This window comes from Lepidochelys kempii, chromosome 13 (assembly GCF_965140265.1).
Source record: "Lepidochelys kempii isolate rLepKem1 chromosome 13, rLepKem1.hap2, whole genome shotgun sequence".
NCBI classification, from domain to species: Eukaryota; Metazoa; Chordata; order Testudines; family Cheloniidae; genus Lepidochelys; species Lepidochelys kempii.
This window is the reverse complement of record NC_133268.1, coordinates 19,963,790-19,981,123: the sequence shown is the minus strand read 5'-3', so window position 1 is coordinate 19,981,123 and position 17,334 is coordinate 19,963,790. Positions and strand designations below refer to the sequence as shown.

General features: G+C 49.8%; 1 protein-coding gene across 3 annotated transcripts in view; it reads right to left on the bottom strand.

The window, feature by feature from the left end:
• The window catches only part of PABPC1L (poly(A) binding protein cytoplasmic 1 like), a 29,473-nt gene continuing 12,139 nt past the window's right edge, over window positions 1-17,334 (bottom strand). For 2 of the 3 annotated variants that reach the window (XM_073309650.1, XM_073309649.1), the window contains one exon: window positions 15,857-15,976. In XM_073309650.1, coding sequence (XP_073165751.1) covers window positions 15,947-15,976 — 30 coding nt within the window. In that variant the 3' untranslated portion in view covers window positions 15,857-15,946. Of the gene's footprint in view, window positions 2,337-3,322; window positions 3,414-6,337; window positions 6,469-8,933; window positions 9,028-13,080; window positions 13,221-15,847; window positions 15,977-16,397; window positions 16,489-17,334 lie in introns of those variants that run through there. The other variant, XM_073309653.1, reaches the window with a different exon arrangement.

Below are 17,334 nucleotides of genomic sequence, written 5' to 3'. Positions count from 1 at the left end.
GGTAGGAAAAAACAAGAGGAAACAGGCTACCTTGCATAATGACTTAGCCACTCCCAGTCTCTATTTAAGCCTAAATTAATAGTATCCAATTTGCAAATGAATTCCAATTCAGCAGTTTCTCGCTGGAGTCTGGATTTGAAGTTTTTTTGTTTTAAGATAGCGACCTTCATGTCTGTGATTGCGTGACCAGAGAGATTGAAGTGTTCTCCGACTGGTTTATGAATGTTATAATTCTTGACATCTGATTTGTGTCCATTTATTCTTTTACGTAGAGACTGTCCAGTTTGACCAATGTACATGGCAGAGGGGCATTGCTGGCACATGATGGCATAGATCACATTGGTGGATGTGCAGGTGAACGAGCCTCTGATAGTGTGGCTGATGTTATTAGGCCCTGTGATGGTGTCCCCTGAATAGATATGTGGGCACAATTGGCAACGGGCTTTGTTGCAAGGATAAGTTCCTGGGTTCCCATTCACAGGAGTTGCCATACTTGATAGACCTCAGCTCTGATCTAGTCTAGTATTTTGTCTCCCAGTGCAGCCAGTGCTAGATGCTTTACAGAAGATGTAAGAATGTCACACTAAGCAGATATGAAGTAATCTGTCCCCCACATTAGTTCTTGAGCTCAGTGAGTCGCACAATTTGTTTGCCTTTGTTAATAGGTATTTTCCTTGATCAGTTTTGAATTTGCATTTCATCGAATGTCTCCTTGTTCCTGTGTTAAGAGGCAGGAAGAACAAACTCCCACTCTGCCATCTCTTTAACATTCACTTTTCCATATTTTATATCCCCTCTTATCTACTTTTTAAGATTAATGATCCCAGTCTTTTCAGTCTCTCGTGTTTTTCCAGTTACTCCCCCCACCACTCTCATGGCCCTTCATTTCTGCAATATCCTTTTTGAGATGGAGTGACTAGTACACTCAGTATTCCATATGAGGTTGCACCAGTGATCTCTGTTACATGGAAAATAAATTATGTAGAAAGAATGTTAAGGTTGCAGAGGCAAGCACTCAAGTTAGGAAATGCCAAAATTTAAGGTTGACAGTACAACCTTACCTTAGCACCCCATGTCATTGTGCATTCATTAGTCTATAATTCCATGATCACATTTCCCCCCTGCCCCAAACAGCGTTCAGCAAAGGCAGACACCCAGCATGGAACATGCCAGACTATAGCTGTTTGGGCAAAGTTACAAGCAACTGAAGGAATGTGTCAAGCAACCTTAATTATAGGCAGCACTACCTGCTGTGCCTAGAATAATGTTATCCTGATATTTTCTATATTGGACATTCCATTCTTTATGCATCCTAACATGTTTGCTTATTTTGACCACATCTGTACATGGAACAGAGGTCTTCATGGAGCAGTATACAGTGGCAAGTAGGCCCCTTTCGGGACTGCATGCAGCTAAGTTAGAACCAAGACAGTGATTTATTTTTTTCCCCTCCCGTACACATCACTTTGCATTTATCAACACTGAGCTTCATTTGCCCATTCACCGAGCTTCGTTACATCTCTTTGAAGTTCCTCACAGTCCTCCCTGGTCTTGACTAACAGACAACTGTGTCATCTACAAATTTTGCTGCTTCATGGCTCACCCCCCTTTCCAAATCATTAATAAGATACATTAAAACACTGGACCTAATAAATAATCTTGGGCAGCCCGCTGTTAGCCTTGTGCCAGCATGAAAATTGACCATTCAGTCCTACTCTTTTCCACCTGCTAGTCAGTTTTCAGGATTATAGGCCTCCAACCCATCCATCCCTCCATTATTGCTGAAGATCAGCCTTAGGTCTAATCACTTACTGCCACTTATACAGAAGAAACCATTTCTTCTTGAAAGAAAGACAGTGACGAGCACATAGTGAGGGCAGGTGTATCAGCTGTTTATGGTGTCAACTACATGAACAAATAAAACATTACAGAACCCAAAGAACTTACTAAAAATGACAAGCTCTGATGATTCATCATGTCATGGAACACTACAACTGAACCAATCGTGTCTCCCTCCTCGCCACTCACAAGGAGAGGTTGTCATTCTACCACGTGCCCCCCTTGTTAACATTTTCACTACCTGCTCTCAGTGGTGAGGATTGTCAGAAGAGAGCTCACATGGACAGTGTTACATAGATGCAGTTCATTTATGGGGAAAAATCATTTTGCAAAGTTTTTGGTGCACAAAGAAAAAGTAACGTTGGGCTTTGAATGCAAGTCAGTGTTGCTGTCTGTACACAGAAAAAATAAATAAATGCGTCCAATATATGTGGTGATGCATGTCAGGGTTGTAGTTGCTTTATCTTCAGAGCCAAGTGTTCTTCAGAGTCCCTCCTCTACAACAAATATACACTTTAGACATGTTAGACACAGAAGCTCAGTCTAAATTAGCCTAGAGTTCACATACCAATACTGAACTTGAATTAAGTGACCCGTGAGAGCAAGGAAACTGCATGACCAAACTTTATCTTACAAAGGGGTGCATAGAAGTTCTGGCCATTTCTTTTCTGTTACCAAACAGGAAAGCTGGAAGCTTCTGCTGGAGTTGTACTGGGATGGGGCATGATCACTGCTAATGGATCCAGATTAGAGGCTCTAAGATTCTAAGAGGATAATAGGTTAAGCCAGCGGTTCTAAAACTGTGGGGTAGGACCCCTAAGTGGGTCAGGACCCTATTTTAATGGCATTCGACTTGCTGGGGCAAAAGCTGAAGCCTGAGCCCCACCACCCAGGGCTTCAGCCCTGAGTGGTGGGGCTCAAGTTACAGCCTCCAGGGCTGAAGCTCTTGGGCACTGGCTTTGTCCCCCCGCTCGAGGTGGTGGGGCTCAGGCTTTGGTGGGGCTCGGGCAGGCTCTGGCTTCAGTCTCCCCTCCTGGGGTCATGTAGAAATTTTTGTTGTCAGAAGGTGGTCGTGGAGCAATGAAGTTTGAGAACCACTGGGTTAAGCTATTCTGCAATCCCATGTGAAGGCATCAGGAATGATTTCACCAGATTCTATGAGGGCTACAAGGAAAGCCAGATTGCTTTATTTTTCACCTCCAAGTTGCCTCCCCAGATTTACATTGAAATTAACCCATTTAGCATTAATTTTTCTCTGGTACAATCATCAAGTTTTGGAAAATAGCAGGAGACATCGATTCATATAAAGGAATTAAGTTTGAAGTCGGGGTCCAAGACAAAAAACACACTCATTGCTTTCCCAAGTCCACCTTGACTAATCTTGACAAGACTTCTCTGGCGCTCACATTCCAGGCAGAAAGGGACCCTTCTCCACATTATACCCTGCCATGAGACCAGCTTCCGCACAGCCTTCCACACCTACCTGGGTCTCATAGGAGGAACGTTGCAGCACTGCTGTTAAGCGATGATTCGGTAGCCTGGTGTGCTTGGAGCACTGCAACCGCTTCCTCGATCTCACAAAGCAAAGCACAAGGTGGAGAGAAGTTTAGTTGTTCTGACACCTGGAAGCTTCCTACACAGGTAACAGTCAGGATACTCAAGGCTTCCAACTTGACCTTAGTATAGTTGTCCCTTCCAAGAGGCAAGTTAGTTAGCAGGGCTGCTATGTTTAATCAACATTGCATTTAGGTTAGATTATTTTTATTTTGAAGTCTGATTCCCCACTGCCTCAAAACTCCAGAAGTTACACTCAATTTGTTAGTCTCTAAAATGCCACAAGTACTCCTTTTCTTTTTGCGAATACAGACTAACACGGCTGCTACTCTGAAATCACTCAGACAGTAGATGAGCCTACTATAGCCAGTTCCTAGGTCTATGTGGAGTTCTGCCTTCTGTAATAACTTCAGAGGAGCCCCCCAACTACCTTGAGCACGACACGGACAGACAATGGCAGTCCTGACTGAAAGGATGGCAGTAGCTATCAGCACGTGCATCCCACATGCTCCTGCTGATCTACTCGGCAGACAACAACCCACCTCCCTTTTCATACAGCTCTGCGCAGTCAGGGCACTTTGATGTCTTCTGAAGTGCCTGGTATTGGCCACTGAGACCCACTTCCTACGGAGATGACCCAGCAGTCTGATCCCACCTGATAAACCCCCGTGTTCATTTAAAAGGGAGACACAGGTGAAAAATATTAATCCTGCCTCCAGTAGCAACGAAATACAGCCAATCCGTTCAGGACAGAGGTTTTGATGGGACCCTGGGGCCAAACGTACACCAGATATGCAAGAAAAATATGAAAAATTTCACACAGCCAGTATTTTACCAGCTCAAAATTCAGAATAAAGAGGTTGCTGCTCAGACTGAATGTGTCAGACAGGATTGGAGTTTGCAGCAGCCTCAGATTTAGCAGATTCATTTTCATGCTATCCAGGCTCCTTTATGGGCTCTCTCTTATGTGAGTGATATTACAGGACTGGAGAAAGCAAAGTGTGGAGACCTGATGACCTACAGCTTCTAAAAAGTTCTAAAGGAAACAGCTTACAGCAGAATTTGCCTTCTGAGAGCTTGTTGCCCAATGACTACAAGCAAAGTCGCCAGGATCTTGTATTATTACAGACTGACTGAATAGCTTTTGACACTTCTTTAGCACAACATATAATCATAGGATATCTAGGAACTAGCTCTGTGTGAACAAAACCCTATAAACCTGCCCTTGTGTCACCTTCACTTTATGATCGTGGCCCTTGGAATCCAAGATTTAAACCAGCAAGAATGGCCGCATTTTTAAGAGAGGGAGCCTGGAGTTACTTCACTTATTCAGGGAATATGCAAGCCCATAGTCTGGAATATGCAAATCTCTATCTGATTTGGTCTCTCCCTTTGCTTTCTGTGCTTTGCCATGTAGCCACCAGCCACTTGTCCACAAACAGGTTCCAGACACCCTCCAAATAACTGAGAGCCAAGTGGTTCCTTTAAGGTTTTACATGTGAAAAAAACAGTCGTACTTAGAATATCAGACTAAAATGAGTACAATGCAAGCTGCTTCTGTCACGCGTGCTGGGAGATTGGCGGTTTCAGGGGGAAGCATGTCCACATCATACAGCCAAAGCACAGTTTGGAATGGACACACCCACATCAGAGAGATTCCAAACTGGAATAGCAGGGGATGTTTGCAGGACGGAGATGCAATGGCCAAGCTGTGCGGGGGGTGGGACCTAGTACAGCACCAACACATACACTACGTGGCTGTAGCCAGAGCTGATATTTTCATAAAGCACTGGATTCACTCAAAATGCCCCAACATTTAAGGGCAGTGCATACAATACAGAGTCTGACCCCCAAACCCAGGATGAGTTTGACATGGGTTAAGTGAAGGATTAAAACATGAAAAATATGTTGGAATAAGACAACCAAACATTCAGACACAACAAATCTCTCTCTGACTTCTGAATATCCCTATGCTATCTTCACTGTGGGACATCTCTTTGAAGCAAGTCACATACTGCTCCAAGTCCCTTAACTCTCTCCAATCCCTCTGGTATCTTCTGGTCTCAGCTCTGCCAGCTTCTGGTTACCCCCAGCCAATCTCTCCCTACATGCACACTGACTTTGGTTCTCAAGAAGGCCTAAGAATCCTGGAGTTTCCTTATGGGAAAGAATCAGCCAAGCTATCATCCGTTCTTGATCACTGAGTATTTTGTCTCTAACAAGAGGGATTTAAAAAAAACAACAACACAACCCTTCAGTTAATTGATCGTCAAACTTCACAGCCTTGTAAAGGCCAGAGTGGCCATACCTCGGAGGGTTCCAAACATTTGTAGCCAGGAACAAACATGGAGCGTGTCCAGACTAGCCCTGATGTACTAAGTTCCCAGAGCTAATTGGCAATCAGTTAATGAGAGGTACAAAATGCTCCTCAGACAAACTCTGAAAGAACAAATCCTTCATTCTGCTTCTGCTGAAATCCTTATTTCTGCCTCTACTTCTGCAATATCTTCCCAGTGTTTTTAGAACTCTGCTCTCTAAACTTCCAGAGCAGTCAGAATGCTGCAATCTTTACCATCTTGATCCAGAAAACTAGGACATTCCCTGCCTCAACTCCCACCATGCTTCCTATCCATCTCCAAATGGATTTCAAAATTGGTCTCCTAGCTTCCAGAGAGCTGCTGCACTCTAGCCTGGCCTCTTCTCCTCCCACAGTTCTGGAGAGTGAGGGGAAGGCGTTGCATTATCATTTGAGCTGCTTATTTATCAGGAGCTGTATCTGCTTTTCCATCTCACCCTAAAACAATGCTGACCCTTACCTCCCTGCAGCCCCTCTGCACACACACATTCGTTAGCAGCTTTACTATTTGCAGCACCAGATTCTTTCATTTTGTGACATGCATTGCATTGGAAACATTCATTCTTTAGAGCGTTGGCTACTTCCTACCTTGGAGTGGAGGGATTCTGGTGATTCTAGCATAAGCAGCAGCTCCGAGTTATCGATCTCTAGCAGCATTCCTGTGATCTTCCCAGCCAATGAGGCGTGCATGGCATGGATTAGGGGGTAAAGGCGTTCACCTGGTCACAACATCAAGGATAGCCTTACACATTATGGAAAAATCCAAGGCAACTTCAGACCTTTTTGATTCAACATCCTCTCTCCAGCCCTACCCAGCCTGCCCCCGCACAGAATGAGTCCCAGCTCTGATCTTCTCTCATCAGGGTAGGAGGGGTACAGATCAGGGAGATCACTGTTCACACACCAATGCTTTGCTGCAGAGGTGTTTGCAAGCACCCAGATCCCATGTTCCAAGAAAGCTTCCAATCCCTGCTGGGGGTGTGAATGCACAATCAGGACCTGTACCACTAGTTACATTTTCCTTGACATTGAACCACGGCGAGAGAATCTGGTGCTAAGATGAGGGGCCAGGAACAAGGACTTATACCAGCCAGGTGCTGTGCAAGCTTCTCCTACACAGCTCTGCCAATACCCCTCAGTGCTGGGCTCCCCACACACAGCTTTGCCAATGCACCTCAGTCCCGAGCACAGCCATGTGCCTCCCTGCAGTTGTTCCATTCTCGGGCCTCTCTTAAGCAGAGAAGGGGTTTGTAACATGCACAGATTGGGATCTGGACGATTTCAAGACTGACAGTGAGCCCGGTGGGTTTGAGAGAAAGCTGAAATCAAAGCCCGCTGAAGTTAAAGGGCTGATGCCCTGACTCACTATGCCATTCGGCTTCCCAAGAACAGAGTCAGACATGGCTGCTAGCCAGGCACATTGTGCAAAATGGAGATGGTGTCAACACACAGCTGCTGAGACCTGTTCTACTTGTATGCTGAATGGGGCCGATTCTGGTTCCCAGCCTTTTGCTGCTTGAACAGGTGAGAAACTGAGTGTAGCAGCATCTCCAGCTGCAGCTCTTCAATCCTGCTGTTTCGCACTAGTCCCCATAAATCTGAAAGCCTTGGATTAAAATGTTTTTAGCTATGAGAACAGGGTGATGCTTAGGAGACCACACATGGAAAAAAGTTTGGAAGACTGGGTATTAACAAGAGGCATAGTTGCTGCTTCCTTTACAGTCTGTCATTGGGACACGCAGGCCAGAGCCAGAACCAGACTGCTAGAAAAGAACTATGTCAGCTTCTCTATCCTGCAGGAGCTGTGGTCACATCTGCACATGGAAGTGGATTTGGAACAGTTACTCAGGTGCCAACGTCACTAACACCTGTGAAGTGCCATCCAGGGCTAAGTAATGTTGTGTGAACAGCAACCAGTTTCACTGGCTGGAGAAAGGCAGCTTTATCCAGGTGCAGAGATACTAACCAATTAGTTGAGTGAGGAGCCCCACAGAGTTCCTCCCCCAAGACTGAGTAGAGCACTGCCCTGACTTTATTGGTAGCGTTTCTGGTTGGCATCCTTTCGTCGGTGAGAATTGGTAGTGTACCTAATGCGCTGAAAACAGGCCAAAAAAGGTTGCAAAGACCATGTTTTGGTAGAGCCACGAAAATAACCTGAGTCACTAGCATTTCTCTGGTGGAACTAGAATTTAGTAATCAAGAAACACAGCAGCAAAGCAGATGGCAGCTCAGGGAGAGCTTCCTGGATGCTGCAGAGAGAACACATGCAGGGAGCAAGGCTGCTGGCTGAAACTGGAGAGCAGCAGCCACCTGCTGCAGCTGGGCTGTATTGAAAGTGCAGCAAGCATTGAGAAAGGGAGAATAGCACATCTCCCAGTACCCTTCCTGGTGGGTTGGAAAAGGGCAGTATGGAGAATATTAAGAGTGTCTGTTTCTAAGGGAGCTTGCTTGGAGTGCCAGTCTAGTGATGAAGGAATGGTCTCTGCTCAATTCTATATCTGGCTGACCCAAGTACCTGAGACAAGTGCTCTACCCATGGAACCGACAGCCAGGCCAGTCTCTCTGTAGCTAAGCTCTTTAGAGCCTGACAAGCATCCGGATGCAACGTCTCTGCACAGCTTGTGCTCATGCACCAACACCAGCTGCTCAGTCAGCGGGAAGTCCCAGACTCCATGTGAAATTGAACACTTTGGCAGAGCCTGATCGCCTGCTAGAGACAGCCCCTGTGAGGTAAACAGCTGATTGACAGGCAACAAACTGCTCACCCAAAACCTGACAGGAGCAGTGAAGTGTGTCTTTGAAATTCAGGGGCGCCTGAAACATTGTCCCCATTGTAACCTGGCAGAGCGGGCAGGGTGGAGCTCTCCTTCGTGTTCTGAGCTCATAGGTTTTCCCTTAGCCTGGCCCAGGATGCAGTGACCCATTGCACCACTCCCACAGGCTATGGTACAAAGGACTACAAGCAAAAGCACTCCACAACACAGCCCAGATTTAACAAGAGTTTGTTTCTGTTGCCTTGGAGACTATCGCACAGGCTGTGGAAATCCCACAAGTGCCACATACGGGGCTAGGAAGAAACCTTGGGCTTGTTGACGTGCAATACACACACAGTGCAGCAACAGCTCCAGTAGGTCAATATCCTCATTCTACCAGGGTGTAAAGGAACAGCTTCACCGGCACCTACCTAGCATTTGCTTCTGCTCCTGAGGAGGAGCTGCAGCGAGCATGGATGCAGTCAGAGGCTCCTGCCCATGAATATGAACAGCAGGTTCTCCAGCCTGAACAAAGTACAAGGGATAGAATCACTCAGAAGGACAGGAAGCAGCATTTGGGCTAATCAAGGTACGCAAGTCATATTTTAGAAGCAAGGAGTCAGGGAAGAAGGGCACAGTCTATTGGGAGGGCTTGGTAGTTACAGCCTCTTTTCATCTGGGGATCTCAATCATTAACCGTAACCCCTATGAGGAAGGCAAGTCAGGGCTGGATGAAGGCAATCTGTGGCCTAGGCACATCAGGAGGCCTGGTCTGCACCTAACACGTAGGGTGACCCGGCTATGTCACTCAGGGCTGTGAAAAATCTCACAGCAATGGAAAACCCGCTTCCACCTACGCAGGAGGTGCCCACGCTCCAGTGCTCTGCAGCACTGCTTTGTAGCTGTGCCTTTGTAGCACAGACCCGGCCCGTGTCCCTGCCCAGAGAGGCAGGGCAGCAGCATGGGGCCCACTTATCAGCCCCCCCACTAGGGATGGCAACAGAGGCCTGTTCTCCCCACCAAAAGGCAGGAGTGGCAGTGGGGGGGAGGCTTGCTTACCCAGCAGCAGCCTGGATGTGTCTGTGGGTGAGGGGTTGTGCCTGCTGCCCTCTCCTGCCACTCAGCTCTCAGCTGGAGTGGTGCTGGCAGTGCCCCTCAGAGCATGGGGTACTCCACGGAAGTGCGTTGGGGGGACTATTCACACCTCTGCAAGCTAATGTGTACGGAGCCTAAAGCAAGGAGACTTCGCTGCATCGGTTATACTTGACTCATGTTTTCAAGCTTTTATTCACAATCATGAGGCTAGAAAGATAATTTCAGCTTTCATTAAAAAAAAAAAAAATAGTGGTATTGTCTCACAACTCCAGCAGCTGGGTCCCTAAGCAGGAACCTGTAGTGCCTCAGTCTTAATCCAGCCCCAAGGCAAGTTACCCCCATTTTGCAGATGAGAAGCCTGAGCTGTGCTGATTGTGAGCTGCCCATGGTCACACACGAATCAATGGCAGAGCCAGAAGTGGCCCCGAAGAGCCTGGAATCCCAGTCCCCTGCCCTCATCACTAGAGCACAGCTCCATTAAATCACTGGCTTCTTTCAGGGCCGCCCGCACCTGGACTTCCCAGACAGCATCTCTCTAAAAGGCACAAGAGACTCGTTTTTAGCAATGCTGAAAGCCATTTGAGGAGTCCCATTTTCAGTACTCGAGGAAGAGCTTCCCCATTCCCACAGAGGAGGAGATACTCAATTCCAGCTTTGCTACCAGCATTAAGAATCAACCCTGCTAAGTGGCAAGAGTCTGGCAGTTTCCAAGTGGGCTGATAAGAGAGCAGAGTCATAATACAAAGAGAATCTGTACACTTCAGGAGGGAGACTAAACTCAATCTCCTCTCCCCTCCCCTCCCATCCCTGGGGACTCTCGGTATCTGGGCTGGCCAGATTTGGCCCAGCTGATGGTCTCCAAGGAGGGTGAGGGCTGCACCAAGGTATCAAATGGAGGAGACTACAGCACACAGATGAGGCGTCCACCCAAGGCACTAGACGCAGCATGCAATGCTTTGCATTGATCTGAGTGGTCTGGCAGGTAAGGTCAAGATGCAGCTCTGTATGATTGGGTGCCTGCCTTTCCTATCTGCAGGCTTAACAGCCAGATGGTAGTGCTCAGTAGGTGATGCTTTAGCCACTCCCTCCTCTAACAGGACCACGCAAGATAGAGCAATTCCCTAAAGGTTAGGATTGCCAACTGTCTAATCACACAAACCCAAACACCCTTGCTCCGCCCCTTCTCAGAGGCCCCGTCCTGCTCACTCCATCACCCCTCCCTCTGCTCTTTGCTCTCCCCCACCCTCACTCGCTTTCAGCAGGCTGGGGCAGAGGGTTGGGTGTAGGAGGGGATGTAGGGTGCAAGCGGGGGCTCTGGGCTGGGGAATGGGAGTTTGGGTGCACAGGAAAGGGTGCAGGCTCTGGGAGGGAGTTTGGGTGCAGGAGGGGGCTTTGGGCTGGGGCAAGGGGTTGGAGTGCAGGAGGTGGTGAGGAGTGTGGGCTCTGGCCGGGCAGCGCTTACCTCGGGTGGCTCCCAGTCGCAGCACAGCGGAGCTAAGGCAGGCTCCCTGCCTGCCCTGGCCTCATGCCTCTCCCGGAAACAGCCGACATGTCCTTGTGGCCCCTGAAGAGGGGAGGGGGGCAAGGGTTGCCGCACGCAGGCACCACCTCTGCAGCTCCCATTGACCACAGTTCCTGGCCAATGGGAGTTGCAGAGTCAGCGCTAGGGGCAGGGGCAGCACGTGGAGACCCCTGCCCACCCCCAGGGGCTGCAGCAGGGGTGGTAGGTTTGTAGAAATTTTGGTGGTGCCCAGAACCCCACCACCAAACGCTGTCCCCTACCTGCCTAAGGCTCTCTGAGGAAGTTCGGGTGGGAGGAGGAGGTCTGGGGTGCAGGCCTTGGGCTGGAGGAGGGGATTGGGGTGCAAGAGAGGTACAGGCTCTGGGAGGGAGTTTGGGTGCAAAAGGGGTGAGAGGTACAGGCTCTGGGAGGGAGTTTGGGTGGGAGAGGGGGTCTGGGGTGCAGGCTCTGGGACTGAGTTTGGGTGCAGGCTCCGGGCTGGGGCAGGGGTGCAGGAGGGGGTGAGGGGTGCAGGCTCTGGGATGGAGTTTGGGTGTAGGCTCTGGGCTGGGGCAAGGAGTGGGGGTGTAGGAGCAGGTGAGGGGTGCAGGCTCTGGGAGGGAGTTTGGGGTTGGGAGGGGGTGCAGGGGTGAGAGCTGTGGGGTGGGGCTGGGGATGAAGGGTTTGGGATGTGGGAGGGGCTCAGGGCTAGGGCAGAGGGTTGGGGTGCAGGAGGATGAGGGCTCTGGGGTGTGGGAGGGTGAGGGCTCTGGCTGGGGCTGGGGATGAGGGGTTTGGAGTGTTGGAGAGGCTCAGGGCTTGGGCAGAGGGTTGGGGGTGTGGGATCTGGGGTGGGGCAGGGCTGGGGATGAGTTTGGGGTGCAGGCAGGCTGACCCAGGGATGGGGCCAGAGAGGAGGACTCCCCCCAGCCCTCTCCCTGCCAGCAGCAGTGAGCTCTGCGGGAGGGCCCTCCCCTTCCCCCCAGCAGCACACCCACCCCACACCACTGTCACTGCACATGGCCCCTCTCAGGTCCAGGAAGCCTCCTCACCTCCCCTGTGGTGGGTGCCAGGTGGGGGGACCTGCCATCATATGTGCACCTCCTCCCCTGCTGCTGCCCCTCTCTATAGCCTCACTGGGGGGTAAGGGATGGGGCTGCCCTTACCCAGCGTGGGGCAGGAGCGGTGATTGCGGGCGGGGGGGCCCCCTGTGCTGGTGAGGGTCCTGCCAGAAAAGGGAAGGGTCTGAGGTGGAAGGGCAGGGTAAAGGCAGCCTGCCCTGCCAAGAGTGGTTGGGGGGACACTAGGACCCTGCGGCGGCAGTTGATGCTGGGAGCCAGCAGAGCAGAGTGGAGCTGCAGGGGAGAGGCAGGATACTCCTGGGGCAGGGGGAGGTGCCTGGGGGCGGCAGGTGTGGCCAGGGGAGAGACCTGTCCCCGAACATTGGTGGAGCCAGGCCCTGTGGCCCTGAATATTGCCGGAGCCTGGCCACCACGGGCCCATATAACTCGCCGCCGCTGGGCTGCAGGGATGGGCCAGCCACTTCTGGAAGCAGTACAGGGTCAGGGCAGGCAGGGAGCCTGCCTTAGCCCTGCTGCAACGCTGGACTTTTATTGGCCTAAAATCTTCTGATTTGGCTTCAGTATCCTCCAGGAGATAGAGCCCAATTCCGAGATACTCCCGGCAAAACCGGGAGGGTTGGCAGTCCTACTCAAGGTGCGACTCCATCCTTCCTCCACCTCCACCAGAAACTCTCTAGCAGCAGCAGCAGAGTTCTCATCAAATGCAAATGGGAACACCAAAGGCCTTTCAGAACTTGGCCACCATCTTTGCCCGGCAGGGGATCAGGAAACAAAGGCTATTTTTGAATGGCCACGGTTCAGCATTCTGTTCCGCTTCTCCCTCCCTGTGACTCTTGAGCAGAACACTGGGCTCTGCCCCAGCATCAGCACCTCTAGGACAAAATCCTGTGAATGGGTTACCTGTTGTACCAGCATAGGTGCCACGTTTCCCATCGGCTGGATGTTCCTCACCGCTGAGGAGTACTTATACTGTGGCACGCCCCGCAGCAGGGCTGGTGAGGTGGGTGCACGGGCACCAAGCGTCTGGGTCCCTATGTTGGCTGGAAGAGACACAGGAACATTAGCAAGGAAGAGATGTGCCAATATGCATGTGCACAGGCATGAACTCTACACCTGCCAAGAGCATGAAAGTAGCATGCCAAGCGGGGCACGTAAAATACGCCCCTCAACTTCAAAGCAACGTGCGGGTGCCACTCAAGTTCAAAAAGGCTACGTGCTCTCCTAGCGCAGGGTAATCAATCAGGGGAGTGGGGGGATGTCAACGAATGGACCTGTCTTTTTCATTCCCCACCCATAGATTGACGCCTCTCAGCATCAGCAGCTGAAGGGCAGCACCAAGCCCTGGTACCAAGGCGCTTGCCCCAGGCCCCCTACTGCAAATGCATCAGCGAGGATGGCACAACGGTGCTCGCTCACAGCAGGAGCCACAGGCAGCATGCTGTCATTCGTGCAGGAGCAGGAGGCTGCCCTCCTCCTGCTGCCTGCCTGACTCCGCAAAAGGAAAGTACAGAAAAAGGACAAAGAAAACTGAAGAGAAACAACACTGATGGGACCCTCCAACGCCCCCCCTCCCCGCCCCCATGCTCGTGTGGGCTGTTTCCATTTCACATGGATTGTGGGGCCACCAGACCTCCCACTTCACCATTTGGGAGCAGCATTACAGCTTCCTCATGCACCCTGCTCCAAAAACTCATTGGGGAACCACTTTCCTTCCCTTCAGCTACCAGAAGCCCAGAACCTTGCCAAAGAGAATGGACTCAACAAAGTGTCTCTGACACCAACTGCTTCACATCATCTGCTTGTTTAAAGAACAGAAAAGACCGAGGGCCAAATACAGAAGCAAGTCTAAGTGCCACAAAGACAGAGAGAGAGAGAGAATTTAGGCCAGTGCAATTCCTGGCAACTCCAGCCAGTAAATTACATATCTTAGACCACCTGAGACTTGTGCCTCTTACCAACATGCAGCTTCTACCTCACCCCCTTTACACATCACCTAGAATTTGGCCAACTAAGTCCAAGTGTGAGAGACTGACCTGGTGTAACTAACACACTAAGGAGCCAGAAATGCAGAGAGTAGCAAGGAAAGCAACTAAGTCCTACATACACATCACCCCCAAAGCTGGCCCTCAGATTGTGCTGTTGAACCTGCTAAACCTCCGCCACCACATCACTTATGCTAGTGAAAAGTGACTAGGTAAACTGACTGACAAGCCACTGAGTCTCTCTCATAGGTATCCTTGACTTGGATACCTAGCACAAGAGGCCAAGACAGTCAAACCCCATTCCCCAGTCCTGCAGAAGCAAGAGCTGCCTGTCAGTAGATGAGCCCAGAGGGGATGAACTAGATGCAGTCATGGGCAGGCACTCACTGCTCAGAGCAAACCCTGAGAGCAACAGCCAAACCAAATCTAAAGGCACAAGATTAGCACAGAGCATTTTCAGACCATCCATCCCGGTCAGTCTCCACCATAAGCACTGGCAATTTCTATTTTACTTGGAATCTCAAAACCTTTGTTGTCGTTTAACTGGAGCCATTAAAAACCACTTCCTTTGTCCAGCGAATCCCTTCAAATCTGTTTTTGCCTGGAGAACACACTTTGCCTGAATGTTAAATCTCAGACTGTGGTCATTACTACTGAACAGCACATGGTGGGACCAATCAGGATCAGGGTCCTTTTGTGCTAGGCACCGACCCAAAGACAACAACATTCTCTGAGAACTACAAACCCATGCACTACTAGTGCTGTCTGAGGCCTTGTCTACACTACGCATGAAAGTCTTTCTAAGCTACGCAATTTGAGTTACATGAATAGCGTAATTCAAGTCGACGTAGCTTAGATCTACTTACTGTGGGGTCCACACTATGCAATGTCGACGAGAGAGTCTCCTGTCGACTCCCGACTCTTCTCGATCCAGTGGAGGACAGGAGTCAATGGGAGAGCAATTGGTGGTTGATTTAGCGGGTCTTCACTAGACCCGCTAAATCAACAGTCAATCCTCCGGTAAGTGTAGACAAGCCCTAAGTCCCTTGGGGACACACTATGCCATTCTACTGCAAGCTTTTGGGGCAAGGTTCTTACCTACACTCCAACTTCAAAGGGAGAGAGGGCAAGATTTTCAAAATCCTCCACTGCCCCCCCCCACCCATTAATAGGCTCGATAGAATTTCTATGTCTTTATTTTTATAATTTTGACAGGTAATATCAATGTTTACTGGGAAAGATTAAATAATTTCCCATACCTGTGAAAATTTAAATGACAGTAGATGCTGAGATTCAAAAAGTTAAGTATTATAACCATTACAAATTGTCAACATCACATGTCAAAACAGACAAAGTCATTAGCTGGAAATCAAATTCTAAAGTTCTCAAGCAGTATTATTCTAATTTTGCCTATCTGCAAATTTTGATCATCATCATCAGGGGAAATATTTCTCTGTCAGTCTGTGTGTGTACTGTGAAATCGAGGTTTATCGACATTTACCGACAAAAATCTAATCCTCCCAAGCCTACCCATGAACAACTGCACAAGCCAACCCTTCCTCCAAAAGGCAGAGAGAGAGAGAGAGAGAGAGACAGACAGACAGACAGACAAAGAAGACTGGGGCCAACACCCTCCTGGACACGTATTCACTAGATACTTCTAGTCCACTGCCTCCTTGACTTACCCACTCTCTGGGCATGTGGTGGCACTCGGGGCACCTGGGTGGATGCTTGTCTCATGGTGCTGATGTTGGACAGCAGGCGCCTGGGTGGAGCTGCTGCCCTCAGGATTGGGGTAGCCGTGTGGTAGGTGGCTGTAATGATTGAACACGCTGTAAATTTCCCGATGATAAAGACATGGAAGGAAACACCTGTGCTGGGACGTGAGCCCGAACAGGCAGTGTTCACCGGTAGGGTGAGAGAACGAAGGGTTTGACACGCAGACAAGAGGGGAGGCCTTTTCTCTTACTCGATGCAATGCAGGCAGGTTTGCCTCCCAATGCTTATTGCCTGCAGGTGACCCACCAACCAACAGGTTCCCCCTAGCTGCATGGTTTGTGCTGCTTTTAGAGAGCGTTCAGTCCTAAACTACCCCATCACCAGAAGGAAAACACCAAAACCACACACCAAGCTGCGCAGAGCAGACACAAAAGCACGCTGTCGCTCCCCTCCACCACACACACACTGCCCATCACAGGGGGCCAGAGGGGGCACAGCAGATTTAGATTCACTCACAGGGAGGCCTGGAGGGCTGCGTGCTCCACCGAGGGGCAGGACGGACTGGGGCAACTGGGCTAGGACTGTAGAAAGTAGCTCTGGTTTGTGGCTATGAAAGGAGCAGAATACAGAGTGTCTCACTCGCCAGTGTGAATCAGTTAGTAGAACCCTACAGCAGCAGCAACAGGGACTGTAACTCGGGAACTGCAGACGACTGGACGAACGGATTGAAGCAGAGATCAACAGATCCCTTCATGAAATTGGCAGCAGCATGATTCAAACGCTTCCATAAGTTACCGACATGACTACAGACCCAGGACCCATTAATGCCCAGTCATGAGGCTAGAGAAATGTTAGTACCCAGGTAAGCAGGCCAGTTAGGGCTAGGATATCCTGAGGGACTGGAGTCATTAGTAACTTCTGGCACAACGATAAAGGGGGAAAGCCCCAGATGGCAAGTCTGGTGAAATTGCTAGAGGGAATCACAGCTCTGGGGTTAAAAGCAGAGGACAGGCCTGTGATAATTCAGATATTTAAACACCGAGCGTCTCAGTAATCTCTCTATAATGCCAATCACGCCAATGCATTCTAGGCATTTATACCACATGCAGTGCCGTGTCCTCAAGTGTTTTACAGACCCATTTCCTGTTGCCTCCCTTCCTGTTGCCTGTACATCTTCCAGCCATCCCATTCCTCTGCTCCTCCCACTCACCTCTGCACCTTCTATGCCACCCCAACACATCGACTCACTCCCTCTCGGCTAAAAAGCAAACCCACTCTCCATATGCCTACACCTGCATCACCCTTGGTCTGCGAGGCCTTTCAACAACAATCCACTCAGTATGCCACTCACAGGAAGCTCACTTGAATCTCACTGTCTGTACAAAGTGGACAAGATTTTTTAAAAATGGGTGCCCAACATTATGGATCCGGGTGCCTCTTTAGGTATGTAACT